General features: G+C 41.4%; 1 protein-coding gene across 6 annotated transcripts in view; it reads left to right on the forward strand.

Moving 5' to 3' along the window:
• The window catches only part of Nsd3 (nuclear receptor binding SET domain protein 3), a 115,343-nt gene that overhangs the window by 42,010 nt on the left and 46,277 nt on the right, over nt 1-27,056 (forward strand). For all 6 annotated transcript variants that reach the window (XM_031339353.1, XM_031339349.1, XM_031339348.1 and 3 more), the window contains exons 3-7: nt 3,264-3,335; nt 4,641-4,803; nt 15,277-15,431; nt 18,568-19,083; nt 21,826-21,952. In XM_031339353.1, coding sequence (XP_031195213.1) covers nt 3,264-3,335; nt 4,641-4,803; nt 15,277-15,431; nt 18,568-19,083; nt 21,826-21,952 — 1,033 coding nt within the window. The remainder of the gene's footprint in view (nt 1-3,263; nt 3,336-4,640; nt 4,804-15,276; nt 15,432-18,567; nt 19,084-21,825; nt 21,953-27,056) is intronic.

The raw sequence follows: 27,056 nt of genomic DNA on the forward strand, positions 1-27,056 counted from the left end.
TTCACAGTTGACGGAGGAGGGGATCCCATACTCAGAAGATTCTGAGCATTTGACTTCATTATTTTTTTGAGATGGAGTCTCCCTGGTTGTTCTTTAACTCATTCTGTAGATCAGACTGGTCTACAGAAAGCTGTGTGCCACCATATCCGGTTTTGATGTTAAAAAAAGATTTATTTATTTTTATTTTATATCTGAATATTTTGCCTGCATGCATGTCTGTACCATGTGCATATAACACCCAAGAAATCCAGAAGAGGGTGTTGGCTTGTCTGGAACTAGAGTTAAGGTACAGGGGTTTTACCATCCTGTGGTTGCTGGGAACTGAACACAGGTCCTCTGCAAGAGTGAAAGTACCTTTAACTGCAGAGGTCTCTCTAACCCTGCATTTGACTCTTCTTGGCCATTTCTCCATGAAAGCCTGTCACTCTACCCTTCCCTCTCCTAAGATGGCCTCTGTGCATCCCAGGCTGCTCTGCTCCTGCATGGCTGCACTCACCTTCCTCTTGGCCTTGAATGCTAGTATTGAGGCTTGCCCTAGCCACTACAACTGGTGTACAGCATTTCTTACTTAAGTCTATGATGCTGTTTTTCATTTTGACCAGATTCACCTTATGAGCCCAGAAATCTCTAAATGCCTGCTGGCTTTCTGTTTTGTTTCCAGGTTAGCACATCTGTGACATTTAGATTTAGAGTAAATCTTGGGCTTTTGTTCTCTTGCTACCTCTTTCCTTTGAAAAGTTCTGAAATTTTTAAATCTTTATATGACATTTGAATTTGACATTGTATCAAAATAGCTTGAAAGAAGCACCAACAGTTGAGTTGGGCAGTGGTGGTGCACACCTTTAATCCCAGCACTTGGGAGGCAGAGGCAGGGGGATATCTGTGAGTTTGAGGCTAGCCTGGTCTACAGAGTGAGGTCCAGGACAGCTAGGGCTACATAGAGAGACCAAAATAAATAAGCAAACCTTTTCCTTTATAGAAATTATTTACTTTTTTTTTTTTTTAAAGGCAGAATCTCATTAGCCCTACCTGGGAGGCCGGCTCCTGACTCCCAAGAAAATTTGCTTTTTACAGAAAATGCAAATACAAAAGTATAGATATTCTTTTAGTATTTCATTAATCTCATTGTCAAAACAGATAATTACTATTATATGTTTGTCTTAGGTTGTATCGAGTCTTTTCAAGGTACACTTTTTTGTTGTTGTTTTAGGTTTTGTTTTTTTTAATAAAAAGTTTGAAGATGTTTATAGATGTGTGGATTACTCCGCGATAATACTATAATTACCATCTCTCTGGTTAAATTTGCTATTTTTATATTTTTTCTGTGTTTCTGTAGGATTAATTCCTGGAGTGTAATTGTTGAATTAAAGAGTAAACATATTTTAGACTTTAAGTAGCTAGTTCCAGATTGCCTTTGTTTTTTTTGAGCTGGTAGGAACTGAGCCCAGTGCCTCCCTCACACATGTTCTGCACGCACTCTGCTGGAACTGTATCACCTAGCCTTCCTGTAAAATGTCTTATTTGTCGATATTAGTTTGTGTGTATGTGGGGAGGGTTGGAGTCCAGCTTTGGGTAGTCAGTTCTATACTTCTTCCCTTACCCCCATATTTTTCTATTAAGAGAAAAATTCTATTACTCAGGCTGGCCTCAACTCAAGCTATCCTCCTGCCTTAGCTCTCAAATATCTGGTGTTACAAGTCCATGCCACTGGACCCAACATAGACATTTACTTTTGACATTATCTGTTTGTTTGCTTGTGCTGTGGCGTGTATGTGTATGCCAGGGTGCATGAGTGGGAGTCAGGAAAGTTTCTGTCCTTCAGAGCCTGGTTCCCAGGATGAACTCAGGCTGCCAGGCATCTTCACCGTCCTGCTAGCCACAGTTCACTAGTTCAAAAATTATTTATTTATTTAACTTTGTATGTGTATTAGTGCTTTGCCTGCATGTATGCCTATGTAGCATGTGCATGCCTTGTGCTTCTGGAAGTCAGAAAGGCATCCCATCCCCTGAAACTGGAGTTGTGGATGCTTGTGAGTCTCCATGTTTTTGGTTTGGGGAACCAAACCCAGGTCCTCTGCAAGAGCAGCCAGTGCTTTTAGCCAAAGAGCCACCTCTTCAGACTTTTAAAGTTTACTTTAAAAAGAATGTATTTCTGGGGCACATGATTTAAAAAGTAGTATAATAGCTTGTACTTTGAAATTTTATATTTCTTTACCTTAAATTAATATTTTAATTAATGTACAACATAATAGGTTGCATTATGACATTTTCATAGGCCATTCCTCACTTACAGGTGCGTGCATAAGCACCACCCTTTTCTGACACCTTTCAGACAAAGGTTCTTCTTTGCTTTCATTTCACATGCATAGACGCACATATGTACATATACACACATATACACACAATACATATTGCCTTTATATTTAATCAATTTTATTTTTATAACTATATCTTAAAGAAGATTCATTAACTTATTTAATTATGCTTATGTGTGTTTGTATCTATCTAGGCTTGCGCACATGAGTGCCATCAGTGGTCAGAGGCCATGGAGCTGGAGTGACCAGCAGTTGCTAGCCTCCAGGTGTAGGTGCTAGGAACTGAACTCTCCAAGAGCAGGTGCCCTAACTGCTGAGCCATCTCCAGCCCCAGCTATGTTGTCTTCTGGGGTGGTTTTTAGAAGCAGGGCTGGTTTGCATATCTTTGCACTTAACGTTTTTTTCTTCTCTGTGCCTTTTCAGAAACAATTTTAGAAAATTTCCTGGACAAAAATCTGAAAATTTAAGGCTTTCCATATACATTACCAAAGTACATTCCAGAAAAATTCCAGGTTATAGCTTATGAGCTATTTCAGGGTCCTATTTTTTCCTTCAGTCTGATAAAAAAAAGAAAATGGCTGAGCTCTCACTGAGATCTCAGTGCTTCCTGGGGAAGCCTGATTTACTGTGTTCAATGCCTGGGACTTACATAATAAAGGTGCTAGGAGAGAAACGACCCCACATTGTCCTCTGACCTCTGCACACATAGCAGACAGAGCCACAAGTGTGGGGAGGTGGGAGAAGAAATAGTTTTAAGAGAGGAACAAGCCAGTCTGCTAGAACAGTGCTGTTTAGGAGGTAAAGTGAGCTGTGAGTTGTAACTGGAGTGTGGAGTGGATCGGTGTTAGCCCGCAGTGCCATGCTTCTTCCTGTCAGTGTCTTGAATGCTTAGTTTCCAGTCTTAGGTATACTGCCTCTTTATTCTGTCCCCTACATTTTTCTGCCTAGAGACCAAATGAGAGGGTGGACACTGCACCAGAAAAGCCAAGAGAAGAGCCAGTGCTCAAAGAGGCCGTCCCGGTGAGTGGCTTGAGAATACTGTGACCAGGTATGGTGTCAGAGGTGACGGGGCTGGAGAGATGGCTTAGTGATTATGAGCACTGGTTGCTCTTCCAGAGGACCCAGGTTCAGATCCCAACACTCAAATGCTGGCTCCAGTTCCAGGGGATCCAACAACTCTTCTGACCTCCCGAGGCATTGAGCACACATGTGCAGGAAAAATATTCATGCACTTAGAGTGAAATAAACAAGTTTTCTTTCTTTTTTCTTTTTTTTTGTTTTTTCGTTTTTGTTTGTTTTTTTGTTTGTTTTGTTTTTTTTTTGTTTTTCAAGACAGGGTTTCTCTGTATAGCCCTGGCTGTCCTGGAGCTCACTCTGTAGACCAGTCTGGCCTCGAACTCAGAAATCCGCTTGCCTCCCAAGTGCTAGGATTAAAGGCGTGCGCCACCATTGCCCGGCTACAAGTGTTCAAAGAACAAAAAGAGGTAACAGCATAGCGGCTGATTGTTAGTAGTCCGCCATTAGTGCTCCGTGCTGTTTGTGTGTCAGAGAGTGCACTGAAAAACCCTAGGTGCTTTTTAGGGCTAGGTGTTTTCTATGAGTCATTGTCCTTTTAAAACCATGATACTCTGTTTTCACTGGGCTCCCAGGATGCTTTAGTGTCCACAGAAACCAGTGGTCCTGTTTTCAGTATTGAGATGGCCTTACTATTTTTCCTTCATTCCTTTTGCTAGCTATAGATAGCTGATACCAGGCAAGAGTATAACTGAAGATAATTTTTACATTGTAAGCACTCCATGTGTGTTCATGTGCATGAGTATGGGTGTGTATATGCTGCAGCTCACAGCTTGGAGGTCAGAGGACAGACGTGTGTGTCCTTCCACCTTGCTGTGGAATGGTCTCTTTTTGTTGTTTGCCCCTGTGTTTGCCAGACTGACTGGCCCACGAGCTTCCGGAGAATGCTCTTTCTCCACCTCTCATCCCCATAGGAACCCTGCATTACAGATTTATGCTAGCTCACCTGCTGGAGTGGGCTCTGAGGGTTCTACCTGGCGCTTGAGTGACAAGCCATCTCCCCAGCCTGGGAGCACTTAGAATGTAATTTATGCATAGCTCTCTCCCTTCCCGCCTCCCTTCCTCTCTCCTCCTTCTTTTTATCCTTCCTCTCTTCTTCTTTTTATCCTTCCTCTCTTCTTTTTATCTTTCCTCTCTTCTTCCCTCCTCCCTCCTCTTTCTTCTGTTGTAGTTTTGTGGCATGTTTCTATAGGTTCCTTCTATTTTCTCTTTGGTTCTCTTCTGATGGAGTTTTGTGACCTTTTCCTGTAGGTTCAGCCAACACTGTCTTCTGTTCCAACAACAGAAACGTCCACTGGTGTTAAGTTCCAGGTTGGTGATCTTGTTTGGTCCAAGGTGGGAACCTATCCTTGGTGGCCTTGTATGGTTTCAAGTGATCCCCAGCTTGAGGTCCATACCAAAATTAACACAAGAGGTAAGAAAAGTAATAAATAGATATTAAGTAACAAGTTTGCAATAAAGCAAATGAACATTCAATGTTGTATGTGAATGTAAGAATATACATATATATTATCTGGCATAAAAATATAAATAGCAGATTTTTGTTTCTTCTTGTGATGTGTTTTCGATATAGGGTCTTATTGTAGCCAACATTAACCTTGACCATGCAACAATCTTCCTGCCTCTGCTCCTCAGGGTTTTCTCAGTTTTTAATGACAAATAAAATAATCATGGTCATTTTAAACTGGCAGAAAACTTCTATAACTAATGTCTTTATATCTATGTGGCCCTAGTCTGAAACTGGCTTCATAGTTCAGGCTGGCCTGGAACTCAGAGATGCCCACCTCCACCTTCTGAGTGCTGAGCATTGCATGTGTCACCAATAACTTCTCAAAAAATTAGTGTGGTGTGTGCCTGTGTGTGTGTGTGTACTTGCGTTTGTATATGCTGGTGCCATGGAAGCCAGAGGAAGGCATTAGATCCTCAGAAGTTGGAATTACAGATGACTTTGAGCTGCTTGACCTGGGTGCTGGGAATCAAATTTGTGTCCTCTTGAAGAGTAGTAATGAGCCATCTATCCAACCCTCAATAAGTGTTTTCCCCAAAACTAGGAGTTGAAATGAGGGCTTTGCACACAGTAGGTGAGCATTCTACTACCAAGTTTTAATAACCCCCTATTGTTTTTGTTTTTCAAAGATTTTTTTCTTTTAAATTATGTGTTGGGATATGTGCATTCTATATCCACAGAGGCCAGAGGGTAGGTATATTAGAGCCCTTAGAGCTGGAGTTACAGACATTTGAGAGCTGCCTCATGGGGTGAGGAGAACCACATTGGGTCCTCCATAAGAGCATTATGTACTCTTAACTACTAAGGCATCTCTCCAGCCCCTTCATCTACAGACCTTTTAATTAATTTATTAAAAGAAAAGCATTTTTGGTCACCTGGGAGATGAACCTCTGAGAACCTGAGGGACTACCTCAGTTGTGTTAGTAGATGTGGGAAGAAGTGCGTGTAGTGGCAGGCCCTGGACATCGTGTCCATGCTGTGTGAAAGAACAGAGAAAGGCAGCCAGTGGTGTGACTCAGTGGGTACTAGCAAGCCTGCTGACCTGAATTAGGACTCTGGAACCGTATGGTAGAAGGAGAGAACCAACTGTCTGGAAAAGATGGCCTCTGACCTCTCTGATGCCCACTACCCAGTGCATGAATGGTTTTTGGCTTTTGTTTATTTCTTTCTAAAAACTGTCCAAGCAGGGTGTGGTGGGGTACATGCTTTAATCCCAGCACTATGAAAGCAGATGGAAGCAGATACCTCTAGTAACTTCCAGGCCTGTCAGAGCAGTGTCATAGCAAGCAAGACTCTGTCTCAAAAAATAAAGTAAATAAGTAAGTAAACAAAACAAACAAAACAAAAACAAAACTGGATTCTGTAGACTGAGCACCAGCATGCATGAATTCAATGCTTTCTGCTCTTGATTATGGTTGTGATGTGAGCAGTTCTCCTGCCACTCTGACGTTCCTGCTGTGATAGCCTATAGCTTGGAATTGTGAGCTCAGGCTGGCCTCAAATTTGCAATAGTCTCACCTCAGTCTTCTAAGTAGCCGCCATACCTGTCTCCTAAATTTGTTTATAATTTCTTTTATGCTTCCTTATCTTAAAGACACTAATCTTACTGGCTTTCATACTTCATTTAAAAATGAAAGTACATCAGTAAGTGACTAGATTTTTATATGGGTTAATGTCTAGACTGATCCTGTTTTCAGCTCTCCTGTGTTTTGTTCTATTTTATTTGATACATGGTCTCATTCTGTATAGTCCGGACCATTCCCAAGATCATTGCCCTTCTGCCTCACGGTTCTGAGTTCAGGGATGATAGCTTTATTTCACCAGGCCTAACTCAGGTGACCATAAGTTCACTCTGGATTTCTATGGGAATCATTTTCACTCAGACAAGTACTTTTCATCGTATTAAATTTCACACAGTGCTTTTATTCTCTTCTGGTTCATTTATGACTGTGTAAATATACTTGGAAAGCTTTATGTATTTGGTAGGACATAGACGCATACCTTGGATCTAATTACCTTAGTGTTACAAGCTAAGAAAGGTTATATTCTATGTGTACTTTGTCCAAGCATGATGTATAGTAGATTTCTAAGATTCTCCCACCTGGAAGTGATTTCCTAAGTTCAAAGACATTTTGGCTTATAATTTATTTATAATTTATTTCTTGGTACTTGCTTTGTGAACAACACATTTTTGTCATCTGTTGAATTCTTCATTATCTGTGACAATTTTTTTCTTTTTTCTTTTGACATTAAACTTCCTTCTTGATACCTGTTCATTATTAATGAGAAGTCAGATTTGTGAGTTTCACCCTACTGGTGACACTGGCTAGAGCCAAGAATCTGCCAAAGTATAGTAGCTTTCTTCTTGGCACTGTGTTGATTAAAGTCTGGGAGAAAGATGCGGGGCAGGAATGAAGAAACTCAGTGCTGTTATTTGTTCTGTTTGTTTGGTTGTTTTTTTTGCAAGGTACGGTATTAGATGCTTGTATTATGTGTTTTCTTAAGTTTTTTTTTTTCTCTAGCAGTGTCACGTAGCCTAAGCTGCCCTCAGATTTGCCGTGTAGCTGAGGGTGATGTAAACCTTCTGGTCTCTTGCCTCTACCCCTGCTGGAATTGCAGTCCTGCACCACCACACCTGCTTTATGGGTGCTGGGAATAGACCCAGGGTTCTTTGCACGGAAGGCGAGCTCAACTGAGCTGCCTCTGCAGCCTACCCACTGAATAGTTTCTTCTGTGATGCTCACAGCAGCTGTATATGAGGTAGATCCTATGTCTCAGAAAAGTAGTTTGAAAACCATGTTATAACCCTTGCTCTACAACTTTTACCAGCTGAACCCCCGTGGTTATAACTCAGAGAAGCGCATATAAAAACAGGTGTTAGGTCAGCCTTGTGCAGTACCTTGGAACTTCTCTAATTTTGTTCATGGAGAATGGGTAGGCGTTGTCAAAGCAATCTAAATCAATTCCTGTCCATATCTAGGGCTCAAGAGCTTTCAAAATGATACCACATGAGAGTTAGGGCTCTCCTCTCTCCTCACAAGAGAGCAGTCTTTTGAGGTTCAGGAGTTTTTACATTTTTCTTTTTAAACTTTTATTTCTTAGTTTTAAATTCTTGTATGTGTGCATGGGGAGGGGAGACGGGCATATGCTGTGGATGCCCTTGGAGCTGAAGTTACCACCGCAAGTCCTGAGCTTCCTGAGGTGTGCTGGGCACCGAGCTTGTCCTCTGTGAAGGCATTTGCAGTTTTCATGCTTGAATCATTAATTCACCTACTAGTCAGGTGACTTCATCTAGGCCAGTTTTGTACTTTAGTGCTAGAAAACTTGTTTATATTGTTCTTAGTAATTTGAGAATCTAGAATTTAAAAACCATGTTTTGATTAGAAGCACGGATATTATTTTGTCATAACCCTTTTAAAATCTCATAACTTTTTTGAAATAGTCATATAGTACAATTTAGTCATGTGTTCGTTATTTATTTGAGGCAGGATCTCACTATGGAGTTCTTTCTGGCCTGGAGCTCCCTGTGTAGACCAGGCTGGCCTAGAACTAGAACTACCTGCCTCTGTCTTCCAACAGCTGGGATTAAAGGTGTGTGCCACTAAGCCTGACTCAGAGTTAATTATCCTTTTATTTAAATGCCAGAACTTAGTGATTTTTTAAAAACTCCATTCAAAGTTGTGTTACTATCATCGTAGCTTAAGAATTTTGTCACCCCCCAAAAGACATCTTCCACCCAATAGACATGACTGGGAATTCCCATACACCCTGTGGTTAGCACCTTCTCCCTTTGTATCCTTGCCAGTCTTCTGGCTTCTTTCACTTCCATGGTTTAGAAGTCTATCCATGTTTTAACATGTATCAGTACTTTATCACTTTTTATTGCCAAATAGTATCCTGTTATAGCATATAGTATAGTTTTAAATAAAGTAGCTTTCGCAGTTGTTTTTGAAAACCAAGATTCAGATTTTGTTTTGCAGAAGATGACTATGAAGCACTCTGTGCTACTTTGTAGCTAAGCCATTTTGTACAGTTTATCTTGATCATACATAGTAGTCATTGCTTTCTGTCTTGTTATTAGTCAGACTGTTAGCATTGGACAATATAGGTAACAATTTTCATACTATTAATAGTAGTAACTCCTTGCAAGGGTGTGTTGAAAGATATTTAGATCATATTTCTATTTTAAATTGTATTTTATTGCTTAGTTCTCATTTTAAGTTGAAATTAAATGCTTCTTCTCCTTTAAAAACATTATGTATTAATTGGGGTTGGGTGAAACTCCGAGTCTGCCTGATAGAACCCAGAAGATGTCCATAACCCCAGCTTCCATCTGTGTAAGTACTATTAAAATTTGAGGTAGACTGGACAGATGGCTCAGCGGTGATGAGCACTGCCCGCTCCTCCAGAGGGCCTGGGTTCAATTCCCAGCACCTACACACAATCCAGTTTCAGGGGATCTGATGTTCTCTTCAGGACTTCTTGAGCACCAGGCACTGGTGCATAGACATACACACATGCAGACAAAACACCCGCACACCATATTCAGAAAATAAAAATGTTTGAGGTAATTCTTTCTCTCTGCATATTTGTAATTAACAGACATGTAAGTGAAGTTTTCCTTTCCCTGAGGAGGAGTGGTTTTTATTTTGAAGTATCTCACTGTGTTGCCCAGGCTGGCCTGGGACTTTGAGTCTTCATGCTTCCTGAGTTCTGGATCATATAGCATGTACTTTTACTGTGTGTGTGGGTGTAGGTGCGTTTACACACACTGAGCTGGAAGAGTACGTCGAGTGTCTTACTGTATATCACTGTCTACCTTATTTCCTTTGAATCAGGATTTCTTACTGAATGCGCAGCTTGTCTGGTGACCAGAAAACCCCACAGTCGTCCTGACTCCATTTTACAGCGCTGGCTTGTAGGCGCATGAGGACATGCCTGGACTCTCACCCTGGTGCTAAGGATATGACTCACATCCTCATGCCTGTACATCAAGTGTCCTTATCTGCTGAGCCATCTTCTCTTTCTTCAGCCTCATGCTTTATGTGTGCTTCTCTTCCCTCCCCTTCTATTCTTTGTGACAGGGTCTCATTATGCAGCATTGACTGGCCTGGAATTTGTTATGTAGATCAAGCTGGCTTGGAAGTCACAGATCTGCCTGCCTCTGCTTCCTGGGTGGGGGATTAAAGCACGTGCCACCTGCCTGCATTCCCTCATTTACTTTTTTGTTTTGTTTTGTTTTGTTTTGTTTTGTTTTTTCCCGAGACAGGGTGTAGCCCTGGAACTGTCCTGGCTGTCTGGAACGCCTTCCATAGACCAGACTGGCCTTGAACTCAGAAATCTGCCTGCCTCTGTCTCTCAAATGCTGGGATCAAAGGCATGCGTCACCACCTCTAGGCCCTCATTTAGTTTTAACACCAGCAATATTTTTAAAGTTTTCAAAAGTACATAGTTGTATCTTTGCATCATTTACTTAAAGACTATTTAGAAGTATGGGTATTCTGCCGGGCAGTGGTGGCGCATGCCTTTAATCCCAGCACTTGGGAGGCAGAGGCAGGCGAATTTCTGAGTTCGAGGCCAGCCTGTTCTACAGAGTGAGTTCCAGGACAGCCAGGGCTACACAGAGAAACCCTGTCTTGAAAAAAAAAAAAAGAAGAAGAAGAAGAAGTATGGGTGTTTTGCCTGCAGGCGTGTATGCACCCTGTCTGTGTGCCCGGTGCCTAGAGTGCAGCAAGAGTATTGAGTCCTTTGGAGTAGAGTTGGTTGTGAGTCTCCATGTGAGTGCGGAAAACAGAGCCCGGGCCTCTGCAAGAGCAACGTGCTCTTAACTGCTTTGCCTTCTTTATAGCCCCTACTTTAAAGACTTTCTTTGACTCTGGAGTCTTCAATGGGTCTCTGGGTGTAAAGGAAGGTTTGGGGCATCTTGGTAGTGAGGCGTGGCTTGTGCTGGGGCAATGGAAACTTGATTATGGAGTCATGGAACGGCTTGATATCCAGCCTGTCTCTTCTGCTTTAACTCTGGACACAGTGCTGGGTACCCATGTCACGATAGTGCTGTGTGAAGGGTGCCAGTGGTGGTCGGGTCCTAGTACTCTCTGTGCATGCTGTCTGTGCCACTGTGGGAGCAGCGCAGCCACATGTCAAAGTTCTTCATATGCTGTGGTGACTTCCCAAATACCCGCCCACAGAGTACTGTCTACCCCGTGACTAATTCATCTTCTTTAGCTACGACTTCTTTAGCTATGATCAGAGGCGGGACTTGGCCACTACATGGCTGGGTACAAAAATGCACATTCAGGACAGTGGTGGCATGTGATACTTCAGGATGGGCAAGCAGCACCCCACCACCCTATACCCCTGAAGTGTGCCCGAGGCCCTCATAGCAGTCAGGCCTCGTGCACCTCCACTCACAAATGTGTTTTAAAAAGACTTATAAAAATTATTTTGTTTTTAATTCTGGGTGTGGGTATGTGCATGTGAGAGTCCCTGTGGAGCTAGTGGTGGTAGTCAGGGCTGCCTTCCGTGGGTGCTGGCACAGACTTCAGTCCTCTGGGAGGAAAGCCCTAGATGTTCTCTGACACTGAGCCATCTTTCTGGCCCCTGCTTTATTTCTCAAATATAAAATCATTTCTTCTACAAATACAGCTTTTGATAGAAAGCTTAGAAAATTGAGTCTGCTATTCAGAGACACACATAATTGCTTCTTTAGTTTTCATGTCATCAGGATTTATTTTATTTTGTTTTTACTTTTGCTTTTTAGACTGGGTGAGAACAGGGCCTCCGTAAGTGCTCTAACAGGGAGCTACACCCCTAGGCTTTTAAAAATTGTTTATTTTTAAATGATTCACTTATGTTAGTGTGTATGAGTATGTGCCCGCATACATTAATATGTATGCACCATGTGTGTGCCTGGTGCCTGAGAAGTCCAGAAAAGGTTGTCAGATCTCCTGGAACTGTACTTAGAGTTGTGAGCTGGCGTGTTGGGATCTCTGCAAATGCTCTTCAGCACGAGTCATTTCTCTAGCCCCTTATTTCTTATTTTGAGACAGATTCTCATTAAGCTTCCAAAGCTGGCCTCAAATTTTTAACCTTTCTGCCTTTTACATACTAACACACACACACACACACACACACAAAGCCAGTTCTTTTTTATAATAGTTTTTAATTAAAAACTTTTTTGAGATTTTGTGTGTAGTCATGTTTTGCCTGCTTGTATGTATGAATACCACATGTATGGCTGGTTCCTGCAGAGATCAGAGAACATTGGATCCCCTGGAACTGGAGATTGGATAGTCTCAAGCCATCATTTGGATGTTGGGAATAGAAACCTGGCCCTCTGCTGGAGCAGCAAGTGCTCTTAACCACTGAGCCATTGCTCTAGGCCCTTTATAATAATTTAAATTTTATTTTAGATTTGTTTTATGTGTATGAGTGTTTTGCTTGCCTGCATATATTTGCATGTGTGGTGGTTGTGAGCATGTTGGTGCTGGGAATCAAACCAGGGTCCTGTGGAAGAGCAGCCACTGCTCTTAACCACTGAGCCATCTCTCCAGCTTAGTCCCCACATTTTTTATTGATCTGATACTTTTTCTGAGAGATAATTTTTTTTAATTATCTTTGATAAAGACCCAACTTTTGTTTTAAAAAAGTGAAAGCCTTTTCTAAATGTGAAGTGCATGCTCACTGTCTGTCCAGATGCCCTAACAGCGCCAAGTTATTATACACGTTTGAAGTCCTTTCTTTGAGCTCATATGGTTTATTTTAGAAAGATTTATTTTTCACTTTTGCTTTGTATATGTGTGTATACATGTGAGTACAGGCAGAGGGCATCAGATCCCCCTGGAGCTGGGGTTACAGGTGACTCCCTTCCTGGGTGCCAGGAGTCTACTCTGAGAGAGCAACAAGAGCACCAGATCTCTGAGCCATTTCCAGCCTCCCTCTGCTTAGTTTATAATAGTCCAGCTTGTTCTATTGACCGTGCTTTCAGAAGTACTCAGTAGGATAAGGTGTGGGACATTACAGTTGAAGTCAGCCTTGGCTAAATAACTAGACCTTGCCATCTCAACTGAAGAGCTTTAATAGTTTTTGTAGGTAATATCTAATACTACTTAATTTAGAAATTAACTTTTAGTCACTTACACATTTTTTCATATAATCATTAATTATGTTTTTGTTTTTGTTTTTGTTTTTTGGAAAACTATTTTCTTAAAAATTGTTGGGTGCTGGCAATCTGATGCCCAGCAGTTAAAGAGTACTTGCTGTTCTTTAGGAGACCCTGAGCTGCCAGCATTCACACAAGGCAGCTCACTACTGTCCAACTCCAGCTCCAGGAGGCTCTGTCTCCTCTGACCTCCGAGGGAACCTTCACACATATGCACAAACCCTGCCATACACACAAGTGTATATACTTAAAAATAAAATAAAATCGTAAAAACAGTAGTTAATGAGGGGCCAGTGAGATGGCTTAGCACTTGCTGCCAAGTCTGAAAATCTGTGTTTAATACACAGAACCCACATGGTAGGAAGAGAGACCTAACTCCTAAAAGTTGTTTATACAATGTGATAGGATTTTCTTTTCAAAGGTAATGGAGGAATGATACTGTTTTTAAATATTTGCAAGTTTTTAATGTCTGGCTTGATTTTCATATGCATTCTACATTCAGTTATGATTTGTTATTTTGGTGGCAAACTGAACATAATGCTGAATCATACATATGCAGAATAGGAAAAGGAAAGAAGGATTTAACAGTGTGTCCCGATCGTTGAGGGTAGGTTTCTTTGCTACACCAGAGCTCAATGGGTAGAAGGTAAATTGCAGGTGGAATTTGAAATCATTTTAGTGAACATTTGTGCTTTGTTGTTAAAGTCTTTGGGTTCAACTAGGCATGGTGCCAACAACACATATTTAATCCCAGCACTTGGGAAGCTGAGACAGTCAGACCTCTGTCTGTCTGAGTCCAGGTTGGTCCAAGATGAGTTCCAAGCCAAACAGGAGAATATAATGAGACCCTGACTCAAGAGAAAAGAAACCAAAACAACCCCTGCAAGTTGTTCTGTATAGTTCAAAGTATTATATTGTACTTTGATAGGTCTTTTATTGTCCATGATTTTGTGTGCATGCACCAGCCATTTAAAAAATTCTTGTCTTAGTAAGATCTTTCATATGCTGACAAATTCCTTTGTAGCTATATTCCCTTCTCTCCCTCCCTCTCTTCTTCCCTCCATCCCTCTCCTGAGAGTCTTTCTGTGTAGCCTTGGCTGTCTTGGAACTCTCTACATAGTCCAGGCTGGCCTGAAAGTTAAAGAAACCTGCTCATGTCTGCTTTCCTAGTGCCCAGACTGAAAGCATGTACCGCCACGCCAACTAGGTGTTCTTTTAAATTGCCTCTTCTCAGAATCTTTTTGATATTGAGGAGTTGGAAGGCTAAAAGAGGCAAAGACAGGTTTTCCAAAATTCCAGTATTATTTGAAAGATTAAACTGTATCATTGATAACAAATAATGTTGTTTTCCTTGAAGTAGGAGTTGGTTCTTGAGAGATACCGACGCCTCACATCCTAGTAATGTCTAGTTACTGGGATGTTCCACCGTGCTCCCAGATGACCACACTTCATGCTTCCCCAAGGCAGCCTTCACTGGCAGTCTGCAGAAGTGTCTCATGGGTTTATTTTGCTTTCTCATTGCACGGCATATTAAAGAGACAGATTCAAGTAGGAAATTTAGGAAAATTAGTAATTTTTGCTTGTTTGTCAAGGCCATTGCATAAAACTATCCTGTTGAAAAGGTGTGAGTGTATGGCAGTGAAGCACCCAATGGCTGGACGTAGTTCTGTGCAATGTTTGTGTTGAGATGCCAGGAGTTTTATCAGCTACTGCTTTTCTGCCTTGAATGTAAAGAGAGATCACTGTGGTGTTATTAGGACATTACTATAGGGGTCACAGGACCCCTAAAACAATCTCATATTTATGTAGCTAAAAAAGTGATCTGATCAGAATTTGGCTCTTAAATGTTCTAAGAAACACGTTCTGTTTTGGTGGGAAATGTTGTGTGCTTGTATTCCAATTTGTAAAAATATTGGAGACAAATAAAAAGTAAATTGCACAATCAAAGTAATAAATGGGGCAATTAGCAGAGCTTCACATTTCTCTCTCTTAGAACTTGCTGCCCTGATTTTAATTATCTGCAGTGCTTTTATAGCTGAATGGTTATAAGGTTGGTGAGTGTTGTCATAGATCTTTGGGCAGTTTAAAATGTCCAAGTTTTAATGGAAAATGCTGAAAAAAAAACACAAACAAACAAACCCTGTATTTCAAGGTCTCTTTGGCAAAGTATATATGGATTTTTATGTCCTAACATAATTAATACAAGTTTTTACTTATAGGTGCCCGGGAATATCATGTCCAGTTTTTTAGCAACCAGCCAGAGAGAGCATGGGTTCATGAGAAACGAGTCCGGGAGTATAAAGGTCACGAACAGTATGAAGAGTTACTAGCCGAGGCGGCCAAACAAGCCAGCAATCATTCTGAGAAGCAAAAGGTAACGCCGCCTACTAGTCCTTACGGTTTGTCTGTTTGTTATTTAGAGATGGAACCCAGGGCTTCCCATGGTAGGCAGGCAGTCTGCTGCTGAACTAGACCCCACTGTCCACTGATGCATTGAAGCGCAAGTATCACTTTAAAATTTGAGGCCAGCCTAGTGTATATAGCAGTTCCAGCCCATTCAGAGCTACATAGTGAAGCCCTGTCTCAAAAAACACAATAAATAGTTGTGTATGTTGTGCATCATTACAGTACTGCTAAGACTCTGGGAACGGAGGCTGTAGCTCATGTGGTTGGGTGCTTGCTGGCATACATAAAGCCCTGCATTAGGTCATTGCTTCCACACAAACTGCATGTGGCTGCATATCTGGGAGAGGCAGGAGGATCAGTTTCTGCTACATAGAGTTTAGGGCTAGCCTGGGATACATGGTATCCTATCTCAAAATACAAAGACAAGTTTTATAATCCCTTGTGAGTTGATGTGCACAAATCCAGTAGATAGTAATGATACTTATTTTGCTAAGGATTGTAAATATTTTTTCTGTATTAATATCTTCCTGTAAGACTTCTTTATTCTATTAATAAACTTACTTTTATCAAAGATTTAAAAATACTTGATAGGAGTCAGATGTATGGTATCTGTAATGCCAGCATTTGGAAGGCTAACATAGGAGGCTCAAAGTTTAAAGTCAACTTAGGCTACACAGTGAGAACTATCTCAAACCAAAACCAAACCATGTAAAAAAGTTTATCTAGTACCGTCTATAAAATAAGTATTGTTTAAAGTATTGATATACTTATTTAATCTTTATAATAATTTAAATTTAATTTAAATAAGATTGTTTTTCTTTTCAGCAGATCAAGAAACTAAGGTACAGAAGGCTTAATTAAGTCACTGGTTCATCTCAAAGCATATGAGTTATAGAACCAGGAAATGTTCCCCCCCATGTCTGTATGTGTATGTATACATACATATATATACATATATATATGTGTGTATATATATGTATGTATACATACACATTTTTTCTCTATATATATTTTGTTGATTTTTAAAAATTTATTGTTTTGGTTATATTTTATTTATGTTATTGGCATATTCATTATACATACTCAGTTCTAGGCTTCATAAAGGTAATCAAAGTATATCATGCAATTAATGTAATTTAATTAATGTAAATTAATTTCTAATTTTTTATACTTGCTACGTATTGGCTAGGAGTGTCATGTACTTTAATCCCAGCATATAGGAAGCAGGAGCAGGCAAGTCTAGGTGAGTTCAAATCCAGCCTGGTCTGTATAACGAGTTTTAATCACCAACAACCAACACCAACTAAGCTTTATCACAGGATTAAAAAAAAAGAAAGAAAAGAAAGAATAGTAATTATTACCATCATCATCTTTATTTATTTATTTTTAAAGATTTCTTTATTTGTTATATTTAAGTATACTGTCGCTGTTTTCAGACTCACCAGAAGAGGGCATCAGATTTCATTACTGATGGTTGTGAGCCACCATGTGGTTGCTGGGATTTGAACTCAGGACCTCTGGAAGAGCAGTCGGTGCTCTTACCAGCTGAGCCATCTCTTCAGCCCCTATTTATTTTAATAAAAACAGAAAATAGAGCCCAGACGTATCAGATTCTTTGGAGCTGGAGTGACAGGCAGGTATGACCTGCCTGTTCTGGGTACTGGGACTCAAACTCTGGTCTTCTGGAAGAGAAGTACATGCTTTTGGGGGATTGGGGTGTGTGGGGGGGTTGTGGTTCAGGTCTCCCTTTGTATCCTTACCTGTCCTGAAACTCACTATATCCTAAAACTACCAGGCTGGCCTCAAACTCACAGAAATCTGCCTGACTCTGCCTCCTAAGTGCTAGGATTAAAGACCTGTGCCACCATGCCTGCCTTCAATACATACTCTCAGTGCTGAGCCATCTTTCCATCTGTGTGGAGACACAGGGGATTTTAATTAATTTTATCAGACTTTCTTTTAAAGACATAGTCATCAACAGCATATACTATGCCATCTCATAGTCTTACCTCTTTTTTTTTTTTTTTTTAATAGTCTTACCTCTTTAAAAAAAATTATCACTTTTTGTTGTTTTTCTGAGATAGGGTCACACTGTGTAATCTTTCCTGGCCTGGAGCTCCTACAGATCTGCCTTCTCTGTCTCCTGTGTCTTGCATTAAAGGTGGTGCCATTCTGTCCGGCACTATTATTATATTTATTTTGTCTATACATGTATAGCTCACCTGCCACAATGTGTGTGTGGAGGTCAGAGGACAACTTGGAGGAGTTGTTCCTCCCCTCCTGCCATGTGGGTCCCGGGGATGGTTAGTGAGGCTGGAGGCCAGTGCCTGTGCTGAGCATCTTCCTGGCCCCGTCTAAACAGTTCTTCCTTACTTTGCCCATCCCTTTTATTTAGCTGCTTTCACTTTTACTCAGAGCTCTCTTACTCTCCTGTCATTCAGGTTCTTCTGCTCAGCCTCTGTGGACAGGCTGCCAGGGTTTGCTCACCACCGCCCTATAACCCCCCCCACACACACACACACACATACACAACACAACCGCATACACAACACAACCCCCCCACCCCCCACACATACACAACACAACCCCACCCTGGCTTTCCTTTGTTTTGTTGCTCCCTTGGCTTTTCTCCTTTCTCTTCACTCCTTGTTGGCATATTGGCATCGACTGGCTATATTTTCTCCAATGTTGGAGGCAAACTCTGCTGCGATCTCCATACTACCCAAGTACTGCCTATACCTGGAGGAAAGTAACGACTTTGCAGGAGCGTGTTTAGTGTCAGTGCTTATTGGCCCCTGAAGACAAGTCATTTCCGTTATTACTGTTCAACAGATGTGATGTGGAGCAACTCCTCTTTGGGGGAAGTGTTTCAGCAGAGTAATCAATGAAATATAAATACAAGAACAGACCTTCATGCCATTTAGTAGAGTAATACTTGTTTATTCATGGCACAGGATCAGCACATTCTATTTATTTGTCTGAGAATCTAAAAATATTTATGTGTATTTGAAAAAAATTGCATAGTGTTTAGAAAATACATGTTGATTTTAATGTGCCTATTGGATCAAACATTTCACACAAAGACTCTTATCTTTTTCGTAAAGATTCGGAAACCCCGACCTCAGAGAGAACGTGCCCAGTGGGATATTGGCATTGCTCATGCAGAGAAAGCATTGAAAATGACTCGGGAGGAAAGAGTAGAACAGTACACTTTCATCTATATTGATAAGCAGCCAGAAGAGGCCTCAGCCCAAGCAAAGAAGAATGTCACCTCTAAGACGGAAGTCAAGAAACCCCGAAGACCAAGATCTGTGCTGAATAGTCAGGCAGAACAGACCAATGCTGGGGAGGTGGCTTCCTCCCAATCAAGTACTGACCTTCGGAGACAGAGCCAGAGGCGGTGTCCTAACCTGGAAGAGGAAGAGCCACCTCCGGTTAAAATAGCCTGGAAAACAGCAGCCGCAAGGAAGTCCTTACCAGCCTCCATCACAATGCACAAAGGGAGCCTAGATCTGCAGAAGTGTAATATGTCTCCAGTTGTGAAAATTGAACAAGTGTTTGCTCTCCAGAATGCCACAGGAGATGGGAAGTTTATTGATCAGTTTGTTTATTCAACGAAGGTACCTCTTGTTCTATAGGGGTTTGGGGAATGCTACTAAAAACCACTTAAGAATGTGATTTAAATCCCCCTTGGATCCACTGCATTCGAAGCATACATTTTCGTTTATTCTAGGCAAAAAAGCAGTGTTCTTCCCATTTCCCTCTTGTAACATTCCCATCTGTGGTAGATTAATCTTGAGCAATACAGCCAAAATTGAGCTTAGCTCCTGAAAGTCATGGGAAAAACTGGGCAGTTTGCCTGTTTCTAATTTGTAGAGTTAGTTTTTCTTTGTTACCAAGTATGATTTTTATTAATTTTTTTCTTTTATCTGAATTAACCATTGCTATTAAAAAAAACCTACTGGAATAATTATGCCTGCTGATCTGCTTGGTTGCACTAGCAGTAGTTTTTTGTTTTGTTTTGTTTTAACTTTATCTATACAGTTCGTTTATCTCAATGTTCCTAAGCATTATTTCAATATGTAGTCAGTACAAAGTGATTGGTGCAATATGAAGTCAGTACAAAGTGATTGGTGCAATATGTAGTCAGTACAAAGTGATTGGTGAGCTGTTTCCTACTTTTTTCTGTCATCTAACTCTTTGGAATTGAATGTATATCCTCCTCCACCCACCTCTCTAAGGCGTTATATATATAGCTCAGGCTAGCCTTAAACTATGTAGTTGAATTTGACCCCATCCCTGTACCTCCCAAGTGCTAGGATTATAGATGTGTGGCATACACTGGGGCTTGGGATGCAGCCCAGCACTTCATAGGCAAGCTTTGTACCAACTGAGCTTGTGTTTTACATCTTAGTGGAGAATAGCCACATTTCAGGCCAGCCCCATGTGGCTTCTACTGTGTTGGACCGTGCAGGTTTAGTGAGGATTTCTTACACATCTTTAAGCCTGTGCATGGTGAGTCCTATTAAATGATGTGCTTGTCTCACTGAGCTTGGTAGTGCATGCCTATCATCCCAGCACTGAGAAGGCAGAGGGACAAGGAATTAGGCCAGCCTGAAAGACCTTGAAAGACGCAGCAAGACCTTGCCTCAGAAAATAAAAAATATGGCTAGTCATGCCTTCTGGCCAGGACTCCTCCAAACAGATGTACTTATACCTTGCTCAGGCCTTCTCTTCATCCAGCTTGAAGCTATTTGAGAAAAGGCCACACATTTAGCTTGGCATTGCTGTGTCAGCAATTTTGTTAAACTCCTGTTAGCTTGGGAAAACTTGTTGAGTTTTAGAGAAATTTCATTACTTGTTGGAAAGGGTAATTAATGGTATAAGTCAGCCACTAAGCCTCCATCAGTCCACCATGGGTTTCCGCTTCAGGTGCTGAGTTTTTGGCTTGAAGGCCTCAGGATTCTTCATAACGTTGGAATATGCATGTGCCTTCCAGCCCACTTCATAGTTTGGGGTTTGTGATTTTGATTTAATTGTGTCACGTACATGTATATATTAAGGAATTATGTTCTTTTTTTCCCCACTAGCACAGACATACATAGGCATTAAAATAGTGATGCTTCATTTTTAGAATCGGTTTTAGAAAAAGCAAGAGTCCTGCATCCATTCTTTCTGCCTGCGGGTTTAATTGATCTCCACAGGGCTGAGTTTCCCAGGAAAGCTTAAAGTTCAGTTCCCACCTGCTTTCTTCCATGCTGTCCTTTTGCTTTCTCCTTTCCCTCTTCCTCTCATCCCACACTTCCTTCTTTCCCACTTCCTTTCCTTGCCAGAAGAGAGTGTCAGATCCCTTAAGGCTGGGGCTCTAGGAAGTTGTGAGCCCCACAACACTGATGTCAGGACCACACTTAGTCCCCTAGATGATCAGTGGGTACTCTTAGCCGCTGAACTGCTGAGCTGTCTCTAGCCCCAGTGTGATCTTTTGATAGCAGCATTTGCATACTGTTGGAATGCAGGTTGCCTTGGTTCTTAGAGCTAGTGTTATTTGCTTCCTTATGAAAAAATATCCTCAACACCCTAAGGCTATTAAAGAAAATTCAAGATCAACTTTTCTCTTTTGGGCTGCTCTTTCGTAGATCTGGGGTTGGTTCCTAGCACCCACATGGTGACTTAGAACCATCTCTAACTCCAGCTCCAGAGGATGCAAGACTACAGGTACTAGGCATATATGTGGTACACATAAGTGGAGGCAAACACTCATACATATAAAATGAAAATAAATAAATCTTAAAGGACAAATTGATCTTTTGAAAAATAAATAACACTTAAAATTACTCTTATTTCATTACATTAAAAAAATATCTAAATTAACTGCACTTGTTTGTCTGTTCTATGTTACCTACTTGGTCCCAGTTTGTAATAAGTGGCATATTTCTTTTATCTAAAGGCATTCTCATCTCAAAACACAGTAACCTTTCCACCTTTGCAGTAAGCAGCTTCACCAAATGACAGTGGTGTAAAGAAAAACTGTTCAGACTTCACCAAATGACAGTGGTGTAAAGAAAACTGTTCAGACTAGGAATATTTTTTTTTTTTTTTTTTTTGTGACAGAAAACAGGGTAATGCAGGTTTATGTGTTAAGAATATTTATTACCTGGACTTAAGGCAATTAAGAAAATTTAAGTTTTCTTTTTCTTTTAGAGGATTTCATTAAAATACATCCTGATGACTTAATAACATCTTTCTGATAATGACTAATCAGAATTGACATTACAAGTTTGAGCAAATTGCAGTCATGTTAAGCCATCTTTATAATATGTGCCTGCTAATCACTTTTTTTTTTATTCTGCCTCATTTTAAAGGGAATTGGTAACAAAACAGAAATAAGTGTCAGGGGGCAAGACAGGCTTATAATCTCTTCACCAAGTCAGAGAAATGAAAAGCCAACTCAGAGCGCGTCATCTCCGGAGGCGACGTCAGGTTCTGCAGGTGGGTGTGACTGAGGGCACCTGGATCCATCCTCAGAGGTTCCTAAGAAACCTCCATTATCAACAGTGGTGAATGGAGACAGGTCATAATGACACACTGCTTAAGTATTTCACAGTGAGTGTGGACGCTAACTTTGTAACTCCAGTCTCTGGGGGAGTCTGACACCCTCTTCTGGCTTCCATGGGCACCAGGTCCACAGGTCTACATGGTGCACAGACATACATGGAAGCAGCGTATTCAGCATTTGGATTTTAAAAGTAATTCTTTTAGAAGGAAATAATGAAGCAGAGCTAGAGAGTTGTATTCATAGTTCTTTTCCCTAAATACAAGTATAGCTGTAAATTCTATGCTGAGCATGGTGGCATGCATATAATCCCAGCCAAAAGAAACCAGCAACATCCCAGCTCAAAAAAAAAAAGAAAAAAAAAACAGGTGTGGGGGTGGGGCGTTATAGCTATGAATCGTAAAGGTGTGAAGTGCTTTATGTCACGTGGCATAGGACCACGGCTGCCTCTCCAGCTACTGTAGGCAGTCTCATCTCCCCAATCTGCTCCTTTATCCTGGGTTGGAAACAGCCGTTGTTTGGATGTGTGTGGGGTTAGTAGCTCTTCTCCCTTAAACAGAACCGCCTGAGGCAGGGAACCGGTGGCAGAGGCAGGTGGATCTCTGTGGCTTTGATGCTAGTCTTGCCTGCATAGCAAGTTCCAGGCCTGCCAGGATGTACAAAACAAAATGACAGCTAACAGCAACAACAAAAACTGAGGGAGAAAAATACCTGTATTTAGTAAGGTTGTACTTTTGGAAGATTTTTTTTTTTTTTTTTTGGTTTAGTTTTTGAGACAGGGTTTCTCTGTATAGCCCTGACTGTCCTGGAACTCCCTCTTTAGACCAGGCTGGCCTCGAACTCAGAAATCCTCCTGCCTCTGCCTCTTGACTGAGTGCTGGGGTTAAAGGCGTGCCACCACTACCCGGCCTCTTTGGAAGATTTTAAAGCTATGTTTTTATTTATAGTTTTAATTTACTTTTACTTATTAAGTGTGTATGTGTGTACTTGCAGACATGCCACAGCATGCATGTAGATCTCAGGGGACTGCTTGTGGGAGTCAGTCTCTTAATGTGGGTCCTGGGGATCCAACAGGTCAGACATGGCAGCGAGCACCCGTACTCACTGAACCATCTTACCAGACTGATGCTATTTTTCAAAAAGACTTTAAAGTGTGTCTTAGTTTTAATAGGTTGTATGGTACATTTGTGTCATTACAACAGTACCATATGAATGATATAATGAACATTATTTCTAATGTATACTATTAGAAATAGTATTACATATTATTTTGCTTTATATAGTCAGTAGAAATAGAGCTGTAATTAGTTGGAGAGCCTTCCATGAGCATGCCAGTTCCAAGGCCGGTGTAAGTGGCTTAGTGAGACCTTGTGCCAAAATAAAATGGTATAGTGGGATGGGAGCCATGTGTGTGGTTTCCTGCCTTTTATCCAGCACTTAGAAGGCCAGGCAAAAAGATCACTGTCAGCCAAAGTTAGCTTGACCAGTCCAGGATAGCCTGGGCTGCAGAGTGAGAACCTGTCTAAACAATTCCCCAAGTCCCAATAGGCTGTTTCATAGATATATATATATGTGTGTGTTTCATATATATATATATATATATATATATATATGTCAGATGTCAGTGGTTGTCTGGTATGCACACTGGCCTAAGTTCAACACTTAACTGAACCAGAAAATCTTAATTAGCTTAGCCATTTAGAATCTTATCTTAGAAATAAGAGTTTATTTCATGATTTTGTAATTTAGGAAGAAAAAAAACCAAACCATTTCTCTTCTGCCATACATTGGCCACATTGAATAGTCCTGTGGCCTAGATTAGTAGATTAGTTTTCCCCATACTGGCCGGTTCTTAGACACCTGCTAAGCAACCTTTTTCCTTGTTTTTGTTTTGTGACACGGTCTCTCTTCATAGCCCTGGCTGTCCTGGAACTCACTCTGTAGACCAGGCTAGCCCCAAAGGCACAGATGCCTCCTGCTTCCGCTTCCCTCTTATGGGATTAGAGGCGTACCACTTCGTCTCTTGATTCATTTCTCTCAGTGCCAGACCCTTCAGGTTTACACTTCCTTGTGTGCGGTTTCTTAGAGTGCTAGGAAACCCAGTCTGCCTGGACTCCCTGCCTTTTGCCACCTCCCATTGCTGCTCTAGCCAGCACCGGCTCCCACACCCCAGCATGGCAGAGACTCCAGGACTTGGTGGTGGTGGTTCGTTTGCTTTGGTGGTTTGGTTTTGTTTTGTTTTAGACAAGATTCTTCCAGTGTAGACCAGGCTAGCTTTGGATTCCAAATCCTCTGGCCTACCCACCATCCCTAACCGTCTCCAGAGTTTCTGGTTGATAGCCTACCCATTGGGATTGCTACTACTTCCTCCTCTGGTTGAGTCATTTGGTCACAGGACTCAGGTGAACACTTCATTGAAGCTTACCAGATTGTTACTGAAGACACCACAGATGTGCAAACAGACAAAGGGCTGGATAGTTTCTGTGTCCTTCTTAGGTATCTGCCTTCCCAGGCCCCTCCTGTTTCCTCATCTGCAAGTTTTCTACTGCCATAGTTCAGAGGGTTTAAGAGGCTTTGGCACATACAGACGATCTATCGGTAATTTAGGTTTCCGCCTATCTTCCCTGGGAATAGTGACCAGCCACTGCCTAAGCAGCCCATTAGGAGTTATCTCACCAGAGTAAAAGACAAGTCTGCTATCATCCACTCAAAGGCTCTGTGTTAGGAACCAGGTCAGAGACCAAACAGAACAAATTATGCATTTGTTCATGCTACTTAGAGAATTAGAAGGGGTATAGGGAGGAAGGGCATAGAACATATATATACATCTTCCTTTTTCAAAAATGACATATATTTATTTGTATGTGTGCTTGCATGTGTGTGCACAGAGGTCAGTAAAACCTGTAGAAATGGGTTCTGCCTTTCCACAATGTGGGTCTCTGATGGCAAGTGCCTTTACCCACTGAGCTATGTCACTGACTCAGTCTACTTCTTATTATATTGAAATAGTATGCTGATCAAATAATCTTCTGGAAGAATCAGAGTCTGGAAAGTAGAACTAGAAATAGAGATCTTGAGTCAGTAGTAACCTAGGCAAGTCTGGGAAGGAGGAAACTGGGGGTTATTTTTGTGAGTTGAATTTAAGTCAAATCTGAATTGTTACAAAAACTATGTAACAAACACCATTCTACTTGGGTCAGGCAGGGGTGGTGTGTAGGCCTTTAATCCCAGCACTTGGGAGGCAGACAGGCACATCTCTAAATTTGAAGCCTGCCTGGTCTACAGAGCAAGTTTCAGGACAGTACAGCCAGGGCTAGTCAGAAAAACCCTGTCTTGGAGGGGGAAAAAAAAAAGGGAAGAGAGAAAAGGACTTGGGCTAGCTATCTAAAACTAGGGTGAGGGATGCAGGCCAGGGTGTGGCCACTCACACAGACTTTTGCAAAAGTTGGATGAGGCACAGTGAACAGCTGGGAGGGATGCTGAACTGAATGAGGGAGTAGCGAATGACGGCAAGCCTGCTGTCTGCATCACACCAGACAGCAGACACCATCTAAAACAGTGAAATTGAAGATGAGCAAATGATTGAGGCTTTGCATTGACTGGCCATGACATAATGATTGCTTTCTCTGCCTATAACAACAACAAAAACGTTTAGACCTCAGCTATTCAAATAGGTATATCGGCTCTCATAGCAGCTTTCTTAACTTGTCTTACATTAAGTGGGATATCCAGATGTTTATTTACACACCTATGTCTCTCAAGAAGGGCGAAAACAAATTGTTTGTTTGCTACTGGACACTTCTTAAGTGCCACAGCTTTTACTAATGGGTCATTTTTCCCTCCTCGCCTCAGCTACTCAACATATGTCTTTGTATAATCTGTTAAGTTTCAAGTTCTGTTCTGAGCTTGTCTTTGTTTTCTTTAAATTGAATGTTGCACTTTGAACTTAGGAAAGGATGTCTGGCTGGAGAGATGGCTCAGTGGGTAAGAGCACTGACTGCTCTTCCAAAGGTCCTGAGTTCAAATCCCAGCAACCACATGGTGGCTCACAACCATCCGTAATGAAATCTGACGCCCTCTTCTGGTGTGCCTAAGACAGCTACAGTGTACTTAGAAATAATAATAATATATAAATCTTAAAAAATAAAAAAAAAAGAAAGCTAGGAAAAGGCTGTCTGTTTGTTAGACACACAGAGCTGAGGCTAAGGTTTGACTAGAACCTCTTTCAGGGAATGGGTGCGAGGGCTTTGTCTGTTGCCTGTGTGGCCAGTAAGCATGATCACCTTTTTAAATGATCACCTCTCTTTTGTAGAGATAACTCTAGTAGTCCAAGGATCAGAAGAGAGACCATTTCCTTTTAGGAGCCATTGTGCCATTGTCTCAGCTGCAAACTAAGAGTCCTTGAACTTTTTATTAGAAGCTTAAATACATACACTGTGTACCACTGGCATTTCCATGATTTTGAAGAGTGATGTTTATATTCATAGTAGGTTACTACTTTATTTTCCAAACACACAAACACACACACACACACACACACACACACACATATTCCCTCTTTAGAAAATAAGTATAAAAATTGTTGGTGGTTTTAAATTGTGTTTGTTCTTTAGGTAGCTTTCAGAATAATTTTTGTTTTTGTTTTTGAGACAGGGTTTCTCTCCGTAGCCCTGGTGGTCCTGGCACTTGCTCTTTAGATGAGGCTGGCCCCAAATCAGAGGCCCGCCGTAGTCTTCCTCTGCTTCCTTAGTACTGTGCAGAAAGGTGTGCACTGCCACTGCTGCTGCCACCACCCTGGCCCGAATGCTCTTTAGAAGTCATGTTGCTTCACTCTGTAAGATAGGTCAGGGTTGAGATGTGGCTCAGTATCTGCCCAGCAAGCACAAAGCCCTGGTTCAATCCCCAGCACCACATAAACTGTCGGCCTGTGCCTGTGAGGTCCAGCACCTGAGGCAGGGAGGTCAGGTCAGGACTTCCTGATCACCCTTGACTGTGTGCTGTGTTCAAGGCTCTCTGTTCTACATGAGAGCCCATCTCAAA

The sequence above is a fragment of the Mastomys coucha genome, unplaced genomic scaffold, assembly GCF_008632895.1.
Source record: "Mastomys coucha isolate ucsf_1 unplaced genomic scaffold, UCSF_Mcou_1 pScaffold22, whole genome shotgun sequence".
NCBI lineage: Eukaryota > Metazoa > Chordata > Mammalia > Rodentia > Muridae > Mastomys > Mastomys coucha.